Source organism: Natrix helvetica, assembly GCF_964273705.1.
Source record: "Natrix helvetica genome assembly, chromosome: 2".
NCBI lineage: Eukaryota > Metazoa > Chordata > Lepidosauria > Squamata > Natricidae > Natrix > Natrix helvetica.
In genome coordinates this window covers 127,717,884-127,743,466 of record NC_138552.1, presented here as the reverse complement: position 1 = coordinate 127,743,466, position 25,583 = coordinate 127,717,884, and the positions used below count along the sequence as shown (strand labels likewise).

At 37.7% G+C, this 25,583-nt stretch overlaps 3 protein-coding genes across 6 annotated transcripts in view; all 3 read left to right on the top strand.

The window, feature by feature from the left end:
- Positions 1 to 6,539, top strand: part of PELI1 (pellino E3 ubiquitin protein ligase 1) — a 68,097-nt gene extending 61,558 nt beyond the window's left edge. For both annotated transcript variants that reach the window (XM_081940865.1, XM_081940866.1), the window contains 3 exons: positions 3,044 to 3,241; positions 3,360 to 3,548; positions 5,015 to 6,539. In XM_081940865.1, the coding sequence (XP_081796991.1) occupies positions 3,044 to 3,241; positions 3,360 to 3,548; positions 5,015 to 5,581 (954 nt within the window). In that variant the 3' untranslated portion in view covers positions 5,582 to 6,539. The remainder of the gene's footprint in view (positions 1 to 3,043; positions 3,242 to 3,359; positions 3,549 to 5,014) is intronic.
- WDPCP (WD repeat containing planar cell polarity effector) overlaps positions 1 to 25,583 on the top strand; it is a 368,266-nt gene that overhangs the window by 37,354 nt on the left and 305,329 nt on the right. The window lies entirely within an intron of this gene.
- The window catches only part of VPS54 (VPS54 subunit of GARP complex), a 43,047-nt gene continuing 33,480 nt past the window's right edge, over positions 16,017 to 25,583 (top strand). The window contains exons 1-3 of the mRNA XM_081941581.1: positions 16,017 to 16,637; positions 19,392 to 19,501; positions 24,186 to 24,347. Coding sequence (XP_081797707.1) covers positions 24,212 to 24,347 — 136 coding nt within the window. The 5' untranslated portion in view covers positions 16,017 to 16,637; positions 19,392 to 19,501; positions 24,186 to 24,211. The remainder of the gene's footprint in view (positions 16,638 to 19,391; positions 19,502 to 24,185; positions 24,348 to 25,583) is intronic.

Genomic DNA, 25,583 nt, shown 5'->3' with positions numbered 1-25,583 from the left:
CCAAAAAAGAGGGTGAAAATCTGGGTGCATCTTATACACTGAATACAACATTTTTGGCCTCCCGAAACCCCGCCCCCTGTTAATTAACATTGCGCTCCACCGGCTGCTTTCAAGTGCTTTTGGCCATTAAGATGGGTGACGATCAGCTTTTCTCGCCCGTTTCCTCTGCCTTAAAGGGCGATGTGGATGTGTACATGTGTATGGGCTCATGCATGAATGCAGTTACTTGAGCTCAGCAGTAATAGCGCACAGGATGCACAACTTTCGGGAAAACAGCTCCCCCCTCCTTCTTGCTCTTCTCTGGACCTGCGTTTCGAGACAACGCTGGCTCAACTTCAGGCAGCTTGCAAATGCACCACAGCCAAGCACTGCCACCTTTCTGGCCCCTTTCTCAGCGATTCGCACTCGAGGGTGGGACGAAGAGGCAAGTGGATTGTTTAGGAAGTTATCCTCACCCGGCAGCGGCTGAGAGAGCCCACCAGTCTGGCCACCTCTTCTGCAATGGAATAGGAGGGAGAGCTCCCAATCTCTTTGCCAAGTAGCTGAAGGGAGCGTGTGATTCATAGCACTTCAAATATTTCAGCTTATTAGATTGGGGATGGCTTTGGTGCTCTCTTTTTAGCCTCCCCCTTTGAGTGGGGCAAACTCGTTTGAGGAATGAAGATCCAGAGCAGCTCCTAAGTTCAACTCAAGGTTGGGTGCTGATCTTCTCCTGTTAGGAGAGAGCCAAAGCCATCCCTTTTGGGGTGCCAGGAGGCTTCCCAGAGGCCTGCTACCACCAAAACAGGGATCACGTATGCATGCATAGGGGGGTGGGGTGGGGTGGAATGAGTGGGATGTGCGTAAATATTAAAAATATTTAACAAACATTTCCCTTCTACTTTCAAAAAAAATAAAAATAAAGCAGAGTTAATATTACATTTTAAAATTAAATAGTAATAAATTTAGTCACCAACCACCAAAAACTCAGCAGTGTGCTTCTGAGTGCAATTCAAGGTGCTGGTAGTTACTTTTATGCCTTGGGACCTGGTAACTTACCGGACGATCTCTCTCAGGTTGTTTCTACCCATCCCACTGGTCCAGCAAGAGGGGCAAGAGTGTCAGCTGACATGGCCCAGGAGGACGGCTTTTTCTGCCTTGACACCAGCCCTATAGGATCATCATTCCACCTGAGATTAGGTTAGCCCTGACCCTCCTATCCTTTCATAAGGACCTAAAAACAGCCTGTTTTTAGGGCCTTGCTGGTGGTTGTTTATAAAACTTGGTTACTATGTTTTTATTTTTGTTTTATGTCGGTTATTGTCTTTTATCTACTTGATTGCAAACTTCCCAAGTCGCTTATGTGAGATAGGCATCTATAGAAAACACATAAATAATAAACCCGGTTGAATTCATTTCCCTCCTCTGTCCAAATAAAAAAAATTCCCTACTGCTTCCAAAACAGATTGAATTTTATTTTTCTCCAGCTTCCAATGAAGGCTTAATTAATATCTAGTGAGCTTCAGTCTATGTATGATCACAATCATTATCCATTTTATAAAAAGAATAATAATTACAGTTTATATAATTTCAGAATGCATGCAGAGAAGAATGAGGGAAATGAAAGAGAGGGGGTGATCTAAATACTTTTTATGTAATTCCTTGCTTTTTTTCTAATTTTTTCTTGTCTTATGATATTACATTCAAGGAAAGAAAGAAATTTAAATATTTACAAAATATTGATTGCAGCTATCAGTGACTAGTGAATTTATAGTATAATCTTTAAAGATGTATGTGTGGTGTAGTGGCTAAGGTGTCAAACTAGAAACCAGAAGATGGTGAATTTAGTCCTGCCTTGGGCACAAAGCCAGCTGGGTGACCTTGGGGCAATCCATTCTTTTACCAGTAGAGGGGGGGGGGGACCTGCTAAGTCATTTCTGAAAAGTGCTGCCAAGAAAAGTGGAGAGAACATTTGCCAGGAGTCCAAAATTGCTTGAAGACACACCTTCCAAGTGTCTGTGACAAGCTACTTCTAGTTTCTATACTTTAAGAAACAAATAAATACGTTAATATGTAACTTTTGCATGTATTTGCTTAATTATATATTTAATTAATGAATAACATTATCATATTATGGTGCACAAATTTATACTTGGTTTGAGAAAAGTTGCAAAAAAGCATTATTTTCCATGCACAGCATATCAGAAATTAGAGGGATAAGTAGAAGGTGTGGAGATGGTTTTTGTTATACAGTAGTTTGGCAATAGGAAGCATGGAGGAAGCTCAGAGTTGGTTGGTGGAGATACACACACATTAAAAAACAGACAAACTTGTATTGTTTCCTTTTTACATATTTAACTCTGGAGGGGGAGGAGAGAGAGAGATATATATTTTCTAAGTCAGCATATGGTCTGCAGGGATCCTTATGTAATGGGATTTAATGGCCCCTATTTATATTTGATCTTGCTGCCATTGTATTAGAGTATAATCCACACAATCATCACCCATGATGATATATTCCCCTGCGGGTTGGAAATTATAGTTCAACACATCTGGAGGGCACCATGTTCATTTATTTTATCCATCATATATTGAAATTTGAGATTTGCAACTGAAATTAAATATTGTGGCTTAGTCTTGGATCACATTAACATATTTTAAAAAGTAACACAATGCTTAAAGTTTTCAGCCAAACAGAGCAAACAACTCTATAAATTCTATCTAGAGGCCTTTTAGGAATAGAGATGTATATAAAATCTATAAACAAATGCAAAGATGATGAGATATTTTATGAACACAATTGCCTCACCCAGTCTTGCTGCAAAAGAAAAGTCCTATCAACTTTACTTTTTTACTCAGAGGCAGACAAGAAGGCGCCAATGAATACTGGATGAAAAAATAAATTTGTGCATTCTTTTAACCGGCTCTTAATGCTGAAATAACAGATGGGTAATTTTCAGAACATTAGATGTTTGCCATATATGTGTATAAGTGAAAGATTAAATTTACAAACACTTTATAATTATTTTAATAACCAAATCTAAATTCATTTTATTTTTGTTAGATTGGGAGATCAACAGAAAGTCCTATAGATTTTGTAGTGACAGATACTGTTCCTGGAAGCCAGAGCAATTCAGAGACTCAGTCTGTCCAAAGCACCATCTCAAGGTTTGCCTGCAGGATAATATGTGAACGAAATCCACCTTTCACAGCAAGAATATATGCTGCCGGCTTTGACTCCTCCAAAAATATCTTCTTGGGGGTAAGGAGCTTGTCTCCCTCCACTGCTCAAGGCAAATGTAACATTTCGGTTTGCTTTCCTAACTTCAAATATGAATAACTACAAAGCAGTTTTTTAGACATTTGTTATCTCCCTATAGGAAAAAGCTGCCAAGTGGAAAACACCTGATGGGCAAATGGATGGATTAACCACAAACGGAGTCCTTGTTATGCATCCACGGAATGGGTTCACTGAAGACTCAAAGCCAGGGGTGTGGAAAGAGATATCTGTATGTGGGAATGTGTTCAGTCTTCGTGAAACAAGATCTGCTCAGCAGAGGGGCAAAATGGTAAGAGTGAGGAGGACAGAGGTTCTCAAGCAGGCCTTGGTGACTCCCTGGGAGATTATGAGGAAATCTGTGAAGCAGGGGAGGCTTTTTCAACCTTCCAGGATCCCAGGAGCAGAGAGTTACAGGAAGGGTGTTGCTGTCTTGCATGGAGTGTCAGGGTTCCAGGCAAAGTTTGGGTAAGGGTGGGGGTTGGTAAGAAATGCATTGGGGGGTGAGAATTGCATCTCTGGCTCTTTATGGCTTCTCATACATCCCTTCGACCGATCCGCTCTCATAGGGAGGGGCTCCTCCGGGTGCCGTCCACGAGGCAGTGCCAGCGGGCGACGCCCAGGAGTAGGGCCTTCTCTGTGATGGGCCCGACCCTCTGGAATGACCTCCCCCGTGACATCAGAACAATCACCAATCTCCGCTCCTTCCGTAAGATGCTCAAGACCCACCTGTTTAGTTTAGCGGGCCTGGCCTAATCCCGATCTAGTCCCTCAATTCTGTACTTTTAAATTTTTGGGGTTGTTTTAAGCTAATTTTTAACTTTTATTACCCTGTATAGCCTTATAGTTTAATTAGTTTTTAAGTGTATCTATTTTATATTAGGTTTTAATGTGGTGTCTGTACACCGCCCCGAGTCCCTTTGGGGAGAGGGGGCGGTCTATAAATTTAATAAAATAAAATAAATAAAATAAATCGTCCCCTTCTCGTTTCTTCCTTGTGCACTGGAAGGCTGCCCGAATCAAAAAGCATCATTTAGAATGTTATTTCATCTTTTAGCATGCTTTTGTTTTACCACAACCTCAAGTTTTAAGCAGTGCCATCTTCCCAAACTAGATTATTGGTCATGGGAGTTTCTACTCCTCCTTGTGATGCTCCCTATGGCAGACTGGCTTTGCGTGCATTGAACCAGAGCCTTGTATTAGTTGGCGCTATTCTGCCTTGACAGGCCATGTGGTCTCATTTTAACAGTGATGTGGAGCCCTGGGAGAATGATGGCTTGAATATGAAAATCTGGATTGCTGACAGATGCCCCATTTTGTGTGTTCAAGCCAGCAATTACAAGGCTCCACTTTTCATGCCTAAGGAGAAATGATATCAATGTTATATGGTGCTGTAATCATCTGCTACTGTAGAATTCTGACAAATAAGGAATGGGATAAGGAACCCATTGAGAACTAAACTGATAGCAGGAGAATTCACTACTATAAAATGAAGCTTATTAATTTCATTCATGGAGGGTGATTCCTGCAATTATTCCCTTACTCTCTTAAGTATAGATTTCTTCAGGGACATTTCTAGCTATTTCACTGGTTTCAGTGCCATTACCTGGTTTCTCCACTATCAGACATGATAGTTAGACACCCACTATTCATTTCTTAAGTAAAAGGCATATGACAACAAAATAACTGAATTTTTGAAATGAGATTAATTTGATTTAGAACTCTGCATATTTCATGAATTCTATATTAATCTTCCAGGTTGAAAATGAAACCAACCAACTCCAGGATGGGTCACTGATTGATCTGTGTGGAGCCACTCTTTTGTGGCGTACAGCAGAAGGACTTTCACGTACTCCAACAGTGAAGCACCTGGAAGCTCTCAGGCAGGAAATCAATGCAGCCCGCCCTCAGTGCCCTGTGGGCTTTAACACATTAGCCTTTCCCAGCATGAAGAGGAAAGATGTGGTCGATGAAAAACAACCCTGGGTTTATCTGAACTGTGGCCATGTGCATGGATATCATAACTGGGGGAATAAAGAAGAGAGAGATGGCAAGGATCGGGAATGTCCAATGTGCCGGTCTGTTGGTCCATATGTGCCTCTGTGGCTTGGATGTGAAGCTGGATTTTATGTGGATGCAGGGCCTCCAACTCATGCATTCAGCCCATGTGGACACGTGTGCTCAGAAAAGACAACAGCCTACTGGTCTCAAATCCCTCTTCCTCATGGTACCCACACTTTTCATGCAGCATGTCCATTCTGTGCACATCAGCTTTCTGGTGAACAAGGCTACATAAGACTTATTTTCCAAGGACCCCTTGATTAATGTACACGTGTTATTCAAGGACTGCATCTAAATGCATAAGCTAAGGAATTCTGATTTCAAAGGAACTGTTGTCTTAAAATCAACTATATTTCTTCTCTGGGCTTTGACAGTTTACTTTGAGATGAAGAATACTTTCATTAATATTATTATCATTATTTCAGTGGTTACGTTCCTCTGTAGATAATGAAAGAAGTTGCTATGTAGAAAAGACTGGTGATGGGTAAGTAGGATAGACGGAAGGTAGTTCCAGGCTCATCTTTTTTTTTTATTTTTGAGATGGAATTGATAAAATTATTTGCCTTCATTGTAATGTTTTGAATAACATGCCTTTAATATCTAAAAGATATCTCTTTTTTTGTAAGTACATATCTGAGGGTAAAAGTGATCAGATCAGAAGGACATATGTTTACAGCTTGGATGCAAACATGTAAAATAGAGCAATCTGTATATTAACTCCTTTTTCTATTTATCTTTATTATGAGTAATTATCCTAGATGATTTGGATAGAGTAGCAGGGTAGTGTTGTTACATCCATTGATGGGATGTGTAGATTAGTTCTTGATGAGAAAAGTTAGAAGGGGAAATGGTAAAGGAGCTTTATTTTGTAAATGTCTAGAACACTATTGAGTTGATGGCTAAGCAGGAAGTTATAGAACCCAATCAAAGCATATTGCTTTTATATGCTTTTTAAAAACCCTTAATTATACATCAGATAATACAGATAAACACTTTGGTGTTTCTTTTTCTCTGTCTGATGGAAATGTAACACCTGGTCACATAACATTTACCTGATACTTGGAATATGCAATTTGCCCTCAATGAAGTTATTTACTTCCTCTGTGTTAAATATTCTGTGTTTGTTTTGCTCTTAGTTTTTGTTTTGCCTTTTTTCAACTCAGAAGGGTTTATGTTTATTTAAATAATAAAAAAAAATAACCAAGACATCTGAGGTTGGTTTTTTTTCTTCAATATTAGGAAAAGGGATATATGTAGTCAGCTTCTGTACATTATATTGTATAAGTAGCTGACCAAGGTAATATGTTTTGATGATAATATTACACACTTCCTAAAGTCTTGGGATTAGAATGATAATAAAATATAAATTGATATAAAGGGTTAACTGCAGATTGGGGTAGACTTACCAGACAAAAATGGATATTTTAATTGCAAACATTATTGAATTTTATGTTTTTATATATATTGGCAGCTCTGAATGACTTTTCTAGCATTATTCATAGAACAGTAAAATAGACACTGGGATGATAACAGCCTTCATTTTCTTCTGATTGGAACAGTAAAATTTTAAGCCAATGCAGCACTAGTTAGGTACCGGGAGAGCTGATAAAACCCATCACTATTTTGCTGTCTTTTTGTTGAATAATCCCAATATTCACATAATTAAAGAAACGTAAGCCATTAATGTTTTACATAAATGACTGATAGCAGTGAAAGCCTATCAGAATATTTTATTATTTTTCTTTCTATTATTAATTCTAAGGTTGCAGCCTACAAACATAAGAGCAGGCAACAACGGCAAATCAAATAAAACGGCATTCCCTAACTATGGTAACCAACTATGTGGTTACTGCCATGCTTGTGGATAAGTTCATACATCTGGAAGTATCTAAGTTGGGAAGACTAGAACAATAGCAGCTGTATAAGGCAGATGCTAGGTGAATTCCTGTAAATAAGGAAGACTTGGAGAGGGGACACAGATAAATAAGCTTCGGATAAACACGTATATGAGGTTTTTTGAATTTTATTTTCACAAGACTGGCTATGATGCCAGCAGAATAAAAATTACAAGCTTATTTGCTTAATGTCTGTCCTATTTAAATAATTGGAAAGCAATATTAACACTAAAATTATGGAATACTTTGAGAGGCATGGATATGCCTGCTGAATTGCTTCTATAAAAGGAAGCAAAATCATTTTTTGTACCTGAATTCCAAACCCTATAATAAAGTTAAATACAAAGCTGAACATAACAGAACATAATGAAAAATATCTCATGTGAGGCATGGGGGCTTCTTAGTTCCCGTTCTTGAGTTTTATACCTTAACTACTGTCCTTTAACCCTCACTCAAACGTAGTAATACTGGTAGCTTTGTACTCTTGAACTGATCTTTAGTTTTCTTTGAACAATTCTGCCTAAGCAATCAAAACCAGTCAAATTATTGCTTTTCAGTAGCCCACATTCCAGCTTCTAGCACAAGCTTTTTGTTTCAGTCCTAATAATAATTTTGAAAAAGCAAGGGTTTGTCATAATGCATGACTAGCTTTTACGGTGTGGTTAGAAACTTCTGTCAAGCAGATTTGCAAGCAGATTAGCAAAAATCCGCCTGCGTTTAGGGAAAAAAATTCTGAGGTACTTAAAATAGTTTTTCATAAGAACACTTCAGAATATAGTTCAAAAGTTCAGTTATTTTAGCACAGGTTTATTTTTAAGTGAATATTTCATGTTTCATCAGTGCATTACATATGAAAGCACACAGGACACATAAAATCATAGCTATTTAGGTACAGTTGCATTTTATTTTTGTATTTTCATTTATTCTAGTTCTTCAATCAGAATTCTGGAGACTGTTTTCCTTAAAATGTGAACCCTTAGTTGTCTTCAGAATTTGCCTGGTTTTGACATGGCTACTGATAAGAATTAGAAATAAGAGCTCCTCACAAAGGACACCCCAGACAATTTAGGTTTTTCTCATAACACTGTAAGAAAAGAAAAAAATGGAGACCATTTTCCAAAAATAAAACTGGAAGCTTCTGGCCAAAAGTACTGAGTAATCAACGGAAATCAAGATGAATATTTCTGGAGATTTTTCTTTCCCCTGTAAATGATCAGCCATATTAAAAATGTACTGCAAATAAGGGGCAGAATCTCAACATATTGCACACTTATGTGAATAAATTTATTAGAAAGGAAAATTCTCTTCCACCACCATCCCAACATTGGAAAAAGTAAAAAGGGCAATGTCATTGCTGACATCCTGGAGATTATTGAAAATCCCTGGTATTAGATATATATCCTATATGAAGATGTTTAACAAGGAAGTCAAGGAAAGCATAGGAAGCAATAAGAATGCAATAAGGAGCACAAGAATATGAAAAGTTGGCCCAAATCAGGACAAGAAGAAAGGACGCCAAACCTGCAATCAAATATATATCTTTCTTTTTTGTACTTCACTCAAATAATGTAAACATTTTTTAAAAAAATTACAACAAAAGTAGCAAACTTATTAAGGGTATCTTGACTATCATGACAACACATGTAAGGAAAGGATACTGCAGAACGGTATCCTGTGTGTGATCTTCAGTGAAGAAACCACAGGACAAGGCAAAATACTTTTGCTTGAAATGAATTTCAGGAAAAAACTTCTAAAGAATGAAGGTTCCCAACTACTGTTTTGCAGTCTCTAGAGTCCCATCTGATTGTACCACCAAAATTTAGCAGTGTGGTTTTCCAATAGAAATCAGTGTAATGTTTATAAACTATTTCCGTGCTGAATTTTTCTGAGTGCTGAAGAAAAAAAAATTCTGTTTACAATAATTTTTCTTCCAGTTGCCCTTAATTATTTGGATTTTTTCTCCTTACTCTTCCTATTTAATATCAAGGCTCTCCTTATTGTTGACTTTGACCAGGGTAGAAAAAAATGAAAATGTGGCCCCACACTATCAAAAATTGTACCTCTCTGTTCTAAGTCTTTGGGATAAAATCATCATCATCTACTTGGCTTGAATAATATGTACCAAAAAAATCCTTAACATTTATGTGAAATTGCTGTGTTCAACAACAGCAAAAATAGTATGAATTCTGGTTTAAAGTTCTGGTCTTAAACTACCTAAGAGTTTTATTATTTATTATTTTGATGTTGACTAGGTACTTACCCCTGAGCATTTCTAGTCTTGACTGCCAAACAAATCAGCCAAGTATTTATTGTATGTAGAATGTATTCCCTTCTTATAACTGATAATTAAGGGAAAGGAGAAGTTCCATGTGTTTTAAATACAGTATTGGACTGCCATCTGCTGACTTATATTAAGGTTGCTAAAGACCATATATTTTGTCTTTCAAACAAGTATTATGCTTTAAATAAAATACCAAGATTTGACATAGATATCCTTTATTAGAATATAAAAATGAAATGTACAAGAGGTTTACACACATTATAAACCAGTTTTGGTTTTGATTTGGTAACCCTTGAGAGTTCTATATAATTTCTGCTGTTGAAATCAAATGGTGTAATTTCACATAATTTTGGCACAGGAAACACAAACTAGAGTGAAAATATTTCATTGATTTATTATGAATGAAATAACCTACCTACACGTTAAAAAGTTTGACATGATGTCATCTAGGTTATTACGGGTGTGACTGAAAGTATAAAATCCTTAAGTTGGTGATAGTTGCATGTTGTGCTCTAGCAAATGGTAAGACTGGAAGAACCAGTGATGACTACTGAGGAAAATGATGATTAAACATTCCAAATGAATGCAATCCAGGGGAAAACATGTTATATTAGTAGATGACACAAATGAATGGAAAGGTAGGAACAAGATGAGGCAGTGTATTAAATGTAATGAGGCATTTATGAGACCCCAAAATTAAGAGAATGATGACTGTTGATGTAGAGATCTAGGTGATCTTTGAAAAGCTAGGCATAGGGAGCAATGGTGACATAAACAAAAGCATACTTTAAGACTGGCAATATTGAAAGTGAAAGAAAAGCTTAGATTGACTCCTCCCTAATTCACGATAGTATAAGGTGAAGGGAGAGGACAATTCAGTCAGGTTTTCTGTGATGGTGAACCTATGGCACACGTGCCAGAGGTGGCACACAGAGCCCTCTCTGCTGCCACGTGCGCTGTTGCCTCAGGTCAGATCTCCATGGCATTCGTTTCATGAGCTTTTGTTTCCCTGCAAATGATGAAACAGAAGCTCACAAAAGAAAAAGCTCTTACCTCTTGCTGTGCTGCTGATGTTGTGATGCCTCGCCTCACACCAGCCAGCTGGTCTTCGGGTCTCTGCTGTGCATGCACGCATGTCTGTGCATGCACACGTTCACACATGTCTGTGCATGCATGTGTTCGCACATGGCCGGGCACCTTTCGGTTTGGGCATGCGCACACACAGAGTTTGGGCACTTGATGCCTAAAAGGTTCACTATCACTGGTCTATATCAACAAAGAGTGATTCCAGTTAGATTTATGGAGTTTGTTTCTTGACCAGAATATCTCATAGATTAGTATGAAGCAAGGGGAGTCATACTAAATGGGATATAGGATAAAAGGTGCTTAGTGGAATGATGAAGTGAAATAGCATGTGGATAGGGGGAAAAAAGCATGTTGCAGAATGCTATCACAGTGATAATCAAATAAAGCTATATTGTGCAAAATGTATGAAGAGAAAAAGATTATTGCAAAGAATATGATCAAGAAGAATAAGGAGTTATTACGATAAAGAAAATACATAGTGATTTTGAAGGAAATAAAGGATTGTTTTGAAAGTCAGTATAGAAAGATAAATGAGCCTCCTGCAGACTGCATGTAAATTGATGTGTGTAGAACAGCACACTTTCTCTTGATCCTAAGCAATATCAGTTGTTGTTTTTTGTTCCATTCACTGTTGAAAATACCAGCGTGCACAATTATTATATTCATATTAAACTAATAAATTGCATGTGTTTTCTGATGACTCTGAAACCCATTAAATGTGTTAAAAATGAAAATATACAGAAAAACAGAAAATAACTATTTGGACTTTAAACTATTGTTTCTGAAAACATTTTATTACAAGTAGTCTTCAGTTAATGATTCAACAACTGTTCAAACTTGTAATAGGGTTGAGTGAGTGGCATCAACAAGCAGTCATCAGAGTTCTGGCCATCAGTGTCCTGTGATCATGTGACTTCCCTTCTGTGACATTTGCAGACTTCCAACAAGCAAAGTCAATGGGAAAGCTGGCAGAAGATTACAAATAGTGACCTGTGTCATCTTTGCTTATCAATTCAGAGATTTGCTCAGCGATTACAACTGGGAGTCCCAGAATTGCCAGTGCTAAGGAGCACGTTCATATGACATTGTGTTTTATAACCCATTACTTAATGGTGACTATTCTGGTCCCAACTGCCATCATTAACTGAGTTTAAATCATAATTAAAATCAAATTATTGATTTATGAATACCACTGATAATAAGATTTTCCCTTAGGCAATCCTCCTATAGTCTCTTATTTATAAATTCAATGTATTTGGTTGAAAGTAAATCTAATGTATTTCATTGAAATTTCTTTCACATATACAGCATTGGAATCCTTGAGCAACAATGTGTGTGTGTGTGTGTGTGTGTGTATTTGTGTTACAACCCCTGGTATGCCCCAAAAGGCAACATTAAAAATAAAAATATGGGTTTCTGTCTGGATGGTTTTCTGTGATGAGCCGAATGACAGAGAGGGAGTAGTGAGCTCCCTCCCATATTTGGGCATACCAGGGGTTGTAACACAAATACATACCTATTTCCCTGGCTTAGCTGATAAAGGAGGAGAGCCTGTGGCTTAGTGGCAATTACATCGGCCTAATATGCAATACAGCCCTGTCGAATCCCTATGGCTAGCTGATGAGAGCTAATTAGCTCGAAATAGATCTATACTAGTCTCCCTTTATTTATTTATCAGTACAAATACAACACAAATATAAAAAGGCAACATTAAAAATAAAAATATGGTTTTCTGCCTGTATGGTCTTCTGTGATGAGCCGAAGGACAGAAAGAGGGAGTAGTGACCTTCCTCCCATATTTAGGCATACCAGGGGTTGTAACACAAATACATACCTATTTCCCTGGCTCAACTGATAAGGAGGCGAGCCTGTGGCTTAGTGGCTAAGACTCCTGCCTAAGATATAATACAGCCCAGGTTCAAATCCCAGTAAGGGTATGGCTAGCTGATGAGAGCTAATTAGCTCGAAATAGATCTATATTAGTCTCCCTTTATTTATCAGTACAAATACAACACACACACACACACACACAGACACATATACACACACACACACACATATATATATACATACATACATACATACATATAAATCTACGAAAACAAATATATATATATAATAATTTCTTGTAATCTTTGATTATATTTCTAATATACTGACTTTGAAATTGCAACATAAAATCTGATTTAAAGTTCAACCAGGGAAATATGAGAAGCTAACTACCCATTTTTGCAAGCCAATATTCTGATTTCTACTCCACAGTACTCAAATGAGTTCCTTGCTGATTAGGTTTTGATGTGTTTTTGTTGCCATCTGGTTAATCAAAGAATTTGTTTGCAGCATGCCAGATGGTAAGTGAGAACATAACCAATGTAGTCAATCTAAGCACATTCAGTAACAATTCACAACATTAATCAATATTTCATAATCCGTGGAGGATGGAGCCAAGCTTGCAAGACTAAGCATGTGAAAAGACTTGGTACTTACTTTGTTAGGAAAGTATGAATTTATATATTTTACTGCAGAGTTTATTCTTTGGCCACATGTAATATTTGTGAGTTATCATTTCAGAATTCTAATTCAAGCAACCTTAAAACAATTTGATATTGCTTGTTTATCTTCTAAAACCGTGCTTTCCAAACCAGGGTAAATTACTCAAAAATTGGATAAAATTGGTTTTTCTTTGGGTAATAACATACAAATCTATTACCCAATCACAAGGACATTTAAATTGACTTAAAAGTAGTTTACCCTTTGGAGCAAAAGGGACTTTCTGGTATGTGGTTTGGAGTAATAAAAGGAGGGGGGAGGAACACTGTTCTAAAACACAGCCCCACGAATTTTTGTTAATTGCAGGAGATGGCATAATGAAATCACTGGTTGGTGGTAAACAGACCCTTTGACCTCCTTAGTTTTGTGTCTGAAAAGAATTGAAAGGTAGCAACACTAATTTTAGTGTTATGTCTGTACTGCTGTTTCTGGAATCTTAAGTGCTTTATTTTATTACTATTTTATACAGATACACACAGATACAATGCAGAACCACAATTTTATATTTATTATGTGTTTAATAAATAAAAATGTTTTTCAAATACATTAGCAATTTCTGTGCTATATAAATAATAGCTACTTATTATGTTTTCATTTTACAGTATTTTAATTAATTTGAAACTATTTGAAATTATGCCCAAGCACAAATGGAGTGTAACTCTATTTTGAGAGTGATTCTGTGGAACTGATAAAGGAGGAAGGGTGAATTACAAGGAGGAAGCAGAGTGGGGAGTAGAAATAAACAACCCAACCTACTGATTCTCTCCCCCCCCCCCCCCAACAAGATTAATTGGTTTGAATAGAATTCTTGCTTGTCAGGTCACAAAAGGTGATCACAGGACTCTGGGACACTGCAACTGTCATACAGTGCATTCAGAAAGTATTCAGAACCACTCCCACCACCCCCAATTCATTTTTGTTATGTTGCAGCCTGATTCTACAGTTGTTGAAATTCATTTTTTTCTCATTAATCTACACTCCATACTTCATAATGACAAAGTGAAAACAGAATTGTGGAAATGTCTGTAAATTGATTGGAAAAAAACCTGAAATATCACATTGGCCTAAGTATTTGCAACACCACTTGGAATTTAGCTCAGGTGCCTCCCATTTCTTGTTGCTGACATGTTTCTACACCTTGATTAGAGTGGATCTGTGGTAAATTAAATTGATTGGCCGTGATTTGGATACCTCTCTACAGAAGGCCTCACAGCTAATATTCTATACCAGGGCAAAAGCCATTAAGTCAAAGGAACTGCCTGCAGATCTCAGAGACAGGATTATTACAAGGCACAGATCTGGGGAAGGCTACAATAAAATTTCTGCTGCACTGAAGGTTCCTACCGGTAAGAGCACAATGGAAGAACTTTGACACAATCAGTACTCTTCCAAGAGCTGGTCGCCTGGTCAAACTGAGCAATCAGGGGAGAAGAGCCTTAGTAACAGAAGTGAGCAAGAACCTGATAGTCACACTGACTGAGCTCCAGTCACTGCAGCCCTCCACTGATCTGGGTTTTATGGCTGCTTGACGAAAGCCTCTCCTCATTGCAAAACACATGACAGCCCACTTGGAGTTTGCAATAAAGCACCCAAAGGACTTTCAGACTGTGAGGAACAACCTACTCTGGTCTGATGAAACCAAGATTGAACTATTTGGCCTCAATTCTAAACATTATGTCTGGAGGAAACCAAATACTACTCATCACCTGCCCAATATCATCCCAACAGTGAATCATGCTGTGATGGTGTTTTTCAGCAATAGAGACTGGTCAGGGTTGCGGTACAGCTGAATGGAGCAAAGCACAGGGATATTGCTCATGACCTCAGACTGGGCTGAAAGTTCACTTTCCAACATGACAACAATCCTAAGCACACAATTAAGACAACACAGGCTTAGAGACAACTCTGTGAATGTCCTAAAGTAGCCCAACCAGAGCTTTGACTTGAATCCTATTGAACATCTCTGAAAATGGACCTGAAAATGGCTGCCCACTGAAGGTCCCATTCAACTTGACTGAGCTTGAGAATTTGCAAGGATGGCAGCAAATCCCCCCATCTAGGTGTGCAAAGCTTGTGTCATATCCAAAAAGACAGGCTGTAATTGCTGTCAAAGATACTTCCAGCAAAATACTGAGAGAAGAATACTGATGCCAATGTGATATTTCAGCTTTTTCTTTTTAACGAATTCACAGACATTTCTAAAATTCTGTTTTGTTTGTCATCATGTTGTTGTAGAAACCAGGTTATAACATAGTGCATTTGTTTGGACATACGGATATGGAATTTTCTTTTAAATAACCCAGAGTTAGCAGGGTTAGATTAATAAGAAAAAAATGAATTTTAACAACTGTAGAATCAGGTTGCAGTACAACAAAATTGACAAAACTGAAGGGAGGTCTGAATACTTTCTGAATGCACTGTAAATATCTCAAGTGTTCAAAGTTTGATGACATGACCATGGGGATGGTCATACGTGTGAAAAACGGTCAAAGGTCACTTCTTTCAGTGCTGTTTTAACTTCAAATGATCACTAAACAAATAGTTGTAAGTTGAGGATTACCTGTACTGTTGCCTTTGAAAGATAGATAGTCCCCAGGGCAGCCCCTGGTTACATTACAGCTGGGCACAGGAAGCCTGTTCCTTTAACTGTTGAGCTATTATATTGCCAATAGAGACCAATATGTTTTAGGCCCAATTCAAAGAGGGAGACTAGAAGGTTAGAAAAATCTTGCGATTTGGATAGAAAGACTTCCCCTGGCAAACTGAAGTAGACTAAGGCGACTCCAAGAGGGTGTGTGACGCCGGCCTTTCTCTAGAGAGAAAACAGGGCTCTTCCACTTAAGGGGGTTAGGGAGGGACATCATTTCCTCAGGCCAAATCCCGAAGTAGCTGCGCCAAGCGAATTCAAACAAAATTAGGCTACACCGTGGGGGGCTCATTCCTAGCTCAGGGAGCCTTGGATGAGCCAGGGAAGACAGCGCGGCTGGGGCCTTGAGGAGCTTCCCATCTCTAACCGCCACCTTCGCCTCCTCCGAGGCTACGGCGGATCTTCCACTGAAGAGGGGGGAAGAGAGAAAAGAAAAGGGAGCGGAGCCGCAGCCAGACCTCGGCGGAGGCACGGGAGAGCTGCACGGCTCCTCCTCCTTCTCCCAGTCACGGCTGCGACGAGAGGCGGCGCTTGCCTGCGGCCGGTGAAGTCGCTGCGCTGCCGCCGGCCGAGTGGCTCGGCCCAGAGTCGCCCATGGTCGCGACGTGTCGCTTTGGAGGTGCCGGGAATGTGCTAGGCCGCGTCGCTGCCTCGGCCTTTTTCGCCGCTCCGACCGCGACAACTGCAACCCCCGCGCGCTGCTGCGGGGCGGAAACCCCGCCGGTCCCCCGGGAAATTCCAGGCCGAGAAGGGCGAAAAGCGCCGGCGGCTGCCACTTCTCAGTGCTGATCCCACCCCCACCCTCCGCCGCCGCTAATACCGGAGAGAGGCGGAGAAGGAGAGTAGCAAAACCTCGCTAAGGTAGGCCGGGTTCGGACGCCCCCTTTACAGGCAGAGGGTGGTAAATTGCAGGCGTCCTCCCTCCCCGCTTTTCCCGCATTTCCTTGGTGCGGTTTGCAGAGGAGAAAGCGACTTTCCTTCCCAGGTATCAGGCTGAGTCTATTGAAGCCCTCCCGTCATTTGAAGAAACAGATTTAATAGCCTTCTCTCACCTCTCCTTGAGTTTTTTCAATGAAGTGTCTTTTCAAGTCCCAACTGTGATGGGTTGGGGGGGAAGCATTGGGTATCTTTTTCCGTCTCCATCTCTAAATCCCACGAAGGTTAGGAGCCTCACCTGCCCCAGTTTATCTCCCCTCCTCTCTCAATTGAAGTCTATGCCCTGCCATTTTCAGGTAAATGGTTTTACGGGAGCAAAAGGAATTTTGTTTTGCTCTTGTTCTTAATCTTGAGGAAACAATTGATAATCCCACATAAGGGTCTTCTGTCTAAAAAGATAGTTACTTTCATGCCAGGGAAAATCAAGTCTATGCTGTATCTTCTTTGTCCCATCAGAGGCACCCCTTTGCCCAGCTAAATTTTGTAAAAAGGAAAAGTAACACATTTTCACTTGAGTATTGTAGAGAATGGTTTCTTTTTAGAATATAACAAATTTCGCTAGGGAACACACTTGTAAAAATGGCTTCACTCCACCTTAGCCCCTTAGCCACCCAGGACTACCTATTCAGAATCCCTGTTTAATTCAAGATACTTATCTCAGGATTACTTAATCATCTTGTTCTAAAATGTTTTCCCTTGGGGTGTAAATCTGGCAGTATATTTAAAGGAGATGTATGTTCACAAAATTAATTAACACAATTTAGAGCGTAAGCATTTATGTTACCAATAGTCCACTTAGTTGGATATATGGATTGCTATTCTACATTGGCAAGAATGTAAAGGGTGTCCTTTACGGAGTGTGGTTGGAAGAAAAAGAAATGCGAAAGAGAAAGACCAATAATTATATTGGTTTAAATAGGTGGGAATTAATTAGCTATATTACATACACGACTAATTCATTAGAAATGAGGATAGATACATTGACTTTCATAAATTTGATTAACTTTTTAAAAAACTTTTAGTGTTGCTTCTGAATCAGTGGCAAAATTAAGGCATACTGAGTGACATTACATGCAGATTTTTTTTTAGTTGTCAAATAGCATCACAGGTCTTTTCTAATGGACTTATTTTCTGATATATGTCAAAGTCATGGGGATTAGAATGGTAATATATGTAGATTGTCTTGAAAAGGAAACCGGCATCCTTTAGTAATATCCTAGATGTAAACATGCAGTCGGACTTGGTGGCTCAGTGGCTAAGACGCTGAGCTTGTTGATTAGAAAGGTCAGCAGTTCGGTGGTTAGAATCCCTAGTGTTGCGTAATGGAGTGAGCTCCTGTTACTTGTCCCAGCTTCTGCCAACCTAGCAGTTCGAAAGCATGTAAAAATGCAAGTAGAAAAATAAGGTCCACCTTTGGTGGGAAGGTAACAGTGTTCCGTGCGCCTTTGGCATTTAGTCATGCCAGCCACATGACCACGGAGATGTCTTCAGACAGCACTGGCTCTTCAGCTTTGAAACGGAGATGAGTACCGCCCCCTAGAGTCTAGAATAACTAGCACATATGTGTGAGGGGAACCTTTACTTTTACTTTAAACATACAGTATGTTCCTGTATTATGCTTTAAATACAAGTTATGTGACAGGTGCCCATGTTTCATCCCTCTTATGAGAAGTACTGTAAAAACTGCAATGGTGAAATCATTTAAATTAAAATGATTTATTTTCAGGATTTTTCATTATTAAATACTTTGGGTTCTTTGTTTGAAAAACAGTCAAATATTGCAAGGGAAATATTTAAGACAGGTTTTCAACTTACAATTTATTTTGCTCCTTTGCTTTTTGTTTTACTTTTTGTATATGGTTAATATATTATTTGTTCCTGCTAGTTTTTGGGAAAATGCTGTCTTTTCAATTGCAGTATCAAATTTATTACTTTTGATTCTTTAAAAAAATATTAAATGCTTGCATCCATAAACAATTAATTATATTTTAGGAAGCAGTGAGATACCTATACAGTCGGTACAATTTAGCTGCATACATTACACAGACCTTGAAGTAACCATCCTGCCTTATCAAAAGGGAGAAGTTAGTTTAACAAGTTACAAGAAACTATATTATATGCAGTCTTTAACATACTTTTGCTTTTTTTCGCTCGCACAGAGAGGGACTTCTCCAGGTGCCGTCCACCAAACAGTGTCGGGGGGCGGCGCCTAGGAGCAGAGCCTTCTCTGTGGCGGGCCCAGCCCTGTGGAATGACCTCCCCCCTGATATCAGGATTACCTCTGATCTCCGCTCCTTCCGTGTAAAGCTCAAGACCCACCTCTTCCAATTAGCTGGCCTGGCTCAACCATAGTTTTATCCTATTGCTCCTGACGGGTTTTTTAAATTTTGTAATTTTAACTGAGGGTGTTTTAAATAGCTATTTTAATTGTATTTTATATATATTTTATGAGTGTTACCTCCTCCAGGTACATGTATGTGTATGTGTTTATTTGTATTTGTATATGTATTGTATATATATGTATATTGTATGTGTTTTATTGTACGCCGCCCCGAGTCCTTTTGGAGAGGGTGCGGCTAACAAATTAAATTTCATTCATTCATTCATTCATTAAATTAATGTGTTAAATTTTGAATTAATAATTTGATACTTTTTTCTATCTATGCTTCTTTTGTTTAGAACTTGAAAAATGATCATGAATGTTTTAGTCTCATGATTTTTTAACAAATGAAACTGGAAGAGATATGAGGTCTGCCTTACTGGAATCTTCTTGGAATACTGCTATTAAGGTATGCAAATTAAGTGGTTATTATACCTTTTCATTTGTCAAGTACTTGCAGATTGCGGTCAGTATTTTCTCACAGCCAGTAGTTATTAATAACATGCTGATGGTAAAAGTGTGTATGTTTAAAATAAAATGTACAAACACAAGTATAAATAACTTCCTGACATAATCTTTTGGTTTGGAGGGTAATTTCCTCTATCATCATAAATGAGCATCTCTTGAAGTAAACAGCCATAAATGTCACAAATTTTGAAATATTTCATACAATTAGATATAAATTTTTAGAGTTTACATTTTTTAAAGTAACTTATTTTTAGTAAAGTAGAATATACGTACCTGAGAAAAGCTGTGCTTAAGCCTAATTGTTGTGATAAACTCCCAGAAACCAAGTTTTGTTCTACAAAATAAATTCAGAACCTAATATATAGTTAAAATGAATTAAACTTATTGATTGTTTTTTTTAAAAAGAATGCAATCATATCTTAAAATCAGTCCCTGGGGTTGATTAACTGAAAATGAAAACAGTCATATTGTTTCTTTATCTCATAGAACCATAGGGCAAGGACCTATCATTTAAAATTAATTTAAATTTAAGCTTTGCAAATTACATAATGAGAAATACATAGATATAATCTAAAACGGGTTCCCAAACTCTGGGCCATCGCCCACTACTGGACTGTCACCTATTTGCAACCAGGTAGCGTGAGCAATGGGCCGGCACACATGCGCACACAGCTTCACTCATACAAGCGGTGGGCCGGCACACATGCTCATACAGCTCAACTTGCTCAAAAAAACTGTTGGGTCCAGCAATTAATGTTAATTAATTAATGAAGTTGCAGAAATGGCAAGTCTTTATTCAACAGACTTATGTTTAGACTACTAGAAGAAAGTGCAGAACTCTCTATATAGCAAACTTAATGTTGTCCTATATTCATTTATAAAAGAGGCATACATGCAGTGGACATCTTCAGGGAATTGGGCGTCAAGAATATATAGATAAATTTATTAGCATCTGGCCGGCTATCCAACAGTCAAAATTGCAATACATCTGGGAAATGATCAAGTAAAACACTTGAAATAATTAAACAAATATACACTGTCAGCACTTTTCATTGTGTATTATACTTTTTGCAAGATCAGAAGGACACTAAAAATGCACTGCAGCAAAAACATTAGATCTTTCCAAAGTGAAAAAGAGGTTTGTAACAAGAAAGAAAGGATTAGTTGCCATTGTCATTTACATACTAGGTTGGGAGTTGCATCATATAGGTAATGGGAGGAAAGAGTCATCAGTAAACAGCCCAATCAAAGAATCTCTAAGACCACCCCTACCCACACATGCAAGCAAATCACCAAACTGACAGCAAACAGCACACCTTACAAGCTCTAATGATATTACCTACTTAGGGTAATGAAATGTCTACAAGAAAAAAAACATGTTCAGAGAGCACCAAGGATCCCTCATTTCAACTCTGAGCTACAAATATTTATGGGTAAAACATGCTACTAACGTAACATCTTTTAACCTCCTCCAAACTGTACATATTTAATTTTTATTGTATTTTTGTGATATTCTCTATGGACTGTACACCGCCCCGAGTCCCTTCTGGGAGAGGGGGCGGTCTAGAAGCACAAATAAATTGAAATTGAATTGAATTAGAGATTTGCTTAAAACTGGCTAGAAATGTTGTAAAATGGGCAAAACTCACTTAAACAATTGTATTGCTTAGCAACAGAAATGTTGCACTCAGTTGTGGTCACAAATCAAGGACTACCTATGCAAGGGTTTTTTTCCTATTTGGCATGGCAGATTTGGGATTTTTCTGGCTTTCAGGCCTAGTTTTTAGAAAATGTAGATATTGCATCTCTTGAAATAATTTTATTTTTTTAAATGGTTACTTTTGAAAGAATAGCGGGATAGATTTTATTTTTTGACATTTAATATCTGTTCAGAAATAATATTGTGGTCTAAAGACCTAAGATATTGCAAATGATTAGATTGTATAAGTAGCAGAGGACATGATATATCAAAATGGTTCTCACTACTTAATGACATCTGAGAAACATAACATACACTGATATTATCCTGTTACATACTTCCTAAATAACTGATACTTTTGTGCATAATCAATTTTTGCATTCTTTTTTTTTGGGGGGGGGGGATGATTGTTTTTCTAATATGTGAACCAGCCATTATCATGACAGATGCAGTGGCCTATTGAAGTTAATTGTCCATAAGATTCTAAATTATAGCTGCACACAAATAGCTGTTAGCAATAAATAATTTAGCATAGCTTCATTTTGCAATTCATTTCAGAGGACCTTTTCTCTTGAAGGCAGCAAGATGTCCAAAGATTTATATTTATTCTTCCATTTTGTATCTCCCTTATTGTTGGACCTTTGGTAAGAAAAAAATGAGCAAAGAGAATGAAAAAGTTGCAGTTAAAGTATTTTATTTTACCAGAATTCCTTTTGAGACTGTATTCTACTTGTTTTTCCCCCCTGTATTTTGATTTGCATCAAACGGAGCCACATCCGCTTGCATTATTGGTTGGCTGGCGAGAACTACAGGCTGACTAAAGGCAGTATTCATCAGAGTACCTGTTCAAGGGCAATGTCCAAAGAAAGTCCACAGTTCAGAGCATATATACTATGTGACAGACAGGATAGTTTTGAGATTAGTCTGGCCACAATCAGCAATTACCCAAGCTCAGGTTCAGGTAATTAGAGAGGCTCTTGCAAAACTCCTATTTTGCAAATCTTCCTATTTAGAAGAAAGATATTAGTCATGAATAAAATGTTACGTGTGAGGAAGCCTTTGATTCTTTATACTACTACTTTTGCTGCTAATGGTTGATTCATCCTGCACTTTGATTGTGAGCCTTATGGTCATCTTCAGATTTCTTTAAGGAGCTTCTCAGAAAAGTTCCACATTTCCTAAAGAGGAATAGTTACAAGTGGGAGCTCTTCTCTTCAGATCTGTTCTGACTCAAACTGAAGGGAAAGAAAGGTAACTAAAATGCAAGAGGACAAAGATAGTCCAAAGGCAATCTCCCTCCTCCCACCCCAACCTTCACATGCAGCATTCCCATTGGTATTCCGGATTCTGCACACAGAAGGGCTCAAAGCCATCAGTAGGCTATTAAACGGATTCTGAAACTTTTCCTGTTTCGTCAGCTTCAGTCACTACCCTTGTAACATCAAACCAGTTGGTGTGGGAACACCTAGAGACAGAGGCACCTTACTAGACCCCAGATTCAACCTGTTATCCCCCCATTCCCATCCCTTGAAAGTCTTGGGGGAAGCTGCAAACCAAGAGTTGGTGTGGGGAGGGAAAGTAGGACCCCCAACTCCACAGACAAGCAAGTGGGGAAGGGAACTCCAAGGAGCACAGATTAGGGGGAGGGCAGCGGGACTCCAGGTCCTTCAGGGTGTTCTTGCCTTTTGTTCTTTTTGCTAAATTCTTTTATTTATGTTTAAATTCTCACTTCAATTTTTTAATTCTTGAAGAACAGCTTCAACAACATATATCACACTCATTATAAGAAGCAAAGGGTTATATCAAAAATTATTAGTATAGAATCACAGGAAGCCTGGTTTGGAACCAGAAAAAAATACAAAACAGATATAGATACATACACACAGAACAATTCCTTGTTTTTTTAATAATTATTTGGAAAATGTTATTTCCCCTTCCCTAGATTTTTGTTTCTTGTGTTGGTTTATCTTTCTCTCCTTTATATGTGCATAACGATGTTTTTAAATTTTACAAAAAAAGTGAAAATAAAGACTAATATTTTACAATAAAAATAAAAATAAAATGCAAGAGAAGGGAATATAACTTGTGATAAGGAAGGGTATGAAATGATGGACCAAATTACATTAGTAAAACAAAAAGATACAGGAGACAAAGTTCATTGAAAAAATAGGACTGAGGCTAGAATTTGAAGATAACTTTCAAGTAACTTGGAGAAAAAGATATTATTGGGAATTAGGAAATGTGTATTACCACACATTATAAGATGAATCCATCCAAACTATTTTGTCATTCCTTTTCTCCATCTCCTACAGCCACTTATAAAACACTGCAGTGTACAGGTAGTCCTAGATTTACGACCACAATTGAGCCCAAAATTTCTGTTGTTAAGTGAGATATTTGTTAAGTGAATTTTGCCCCATTTTACAACCTTTTTTGCCACGGGTGTTAGGTGAATCATCGTTCAATTAGTAACACAGTTGTTAAGTGAACCTGGCTTTCCTATTGACTTGAAAATTGTAAAAGGGGATCACAAGACCTCAGGAAACTGCAATTGTCATAAATTCATGCCAGTTGGCAAATGTCCAAATTTTGATCACATGACAATGGGGGTATTGCGATGGTCATAAGTGTGAAAAATGGTCATAAGTCACTTTTTTCAGTATCTAAATAAATGGATGTAAGTGAAGGACTACCTGTATATATCCTTTAGCACTTTGGTTGAAGTAATAATTTAGTATTTAATATTTAGTTTAATTTTGTGTGAGGTATTGATAAAATAATGTAACATTTCATGTAGATGTTGGTAACAGAATTATTTTTAGTTACTCTTGCTGTAAATGTTTTCCACTTACAACTGCTATATATTTCATTATTCTCCTATCGTGTTTGGACATGTCTAAATAAATATACATATATTTTAATCCAGTATTTATCCAGTAGTGATTTTATGCAATGGCCTCAAGCCACCGGTCTTCACCAGTGCCTCAGTCAAAGAACAATGATGCTTTCTTTAAAAAGGAAATGGATTCTTCCAAGTGTTTTCGACCAGTACGCACGTTACCAGATGTATGCCCCAAGGAACCCACAGGTAGAAAGATATGTTTTGTTTGTTAGTTCCTTTGTTTGTCTTTCAAAGGATTATTTTTTCATGTATCAAATCGAGTGGTAGTATCTTAAGGACTAGCATATTAAAGATAGATAGGTAGATCAAAATATATTCTTAATAATGGATATTAGAGAACAATTAGATAATAATAATAATAATAATAATAATAATAATAATAATAATAATAATAATAATAATAATAATAATAATAATAATAATAATAATAATAATAATAATAATAAATAATATACCAGGACTTAAAAATCGAAATTCAACGATTATGGCACAAACCAGCAGTGGTAATTCCAGTGGTAATCGGCACACCGGGTGCTATTCCAAAAGCACTGGAATTACATTTAAAAGTTAAAACTTGACAAAATCACCATCAGTCAAATGCAAAAAGCTGCAATGCTTGGATCTGCACGTATATTACGAAAATACGTTACGACGTCCTAGGCCCCTGGGTGGGGCCCGACTAGTAACCAATGCCAAATCCCGCGAAACAACTGGCCACTGTGATAGAATCGTATAATAATAATATCAGTGATAAAATTAAAAAACAGACAAAGAGGTGTTGAAAAGTAAGTTTTCAGAGCAATGCTACTAAAATGTTGTAAATTAACATTCAAGAATAGATTTTGCCTGACAATGGCTCTGAGTGGAATGGACTTTACAGAGAGACTTAATACAAGTTATTCATTATCAAAGGCTTTTGATAATAAATGTCAATTCTTTTGGAGAATTTACAAATAACCTGAAAAGAAATATTAGACTACATAATACTCCAAATCGAATGCTTGGTATCAAGTTCTGTATTCAGCCGAAATGGATCCTTTTTTTAGAAACTGAGGTAGGATATCTGGCATAGCAAGAGAGATTACTAAAGTACAGAATACACTAACTCGAAGGCTAAAATTCAAATCCAGATTGGACAACTGAGTCAGTGTATTTGTATTCAATATCTGGTGAGTGATGAGAATAATTTTTCTTCTTTTTATAAAATAAATTATACCTTTAGAACTACTTGATATAGATTAAATGACAGAAGTTTCCAAGTTACCCAAGAACTGGAAGAATGCAAATAATAGTGAAATATTGAAAATGTATGGCTTGCTTAGTATTTCACAATAATTTACTCAATGTGTAAATATAACTGATTTATTGACATAATGGTATATCACTTGTATATAATACTAAGAATATTCTAGATTCAGCCAG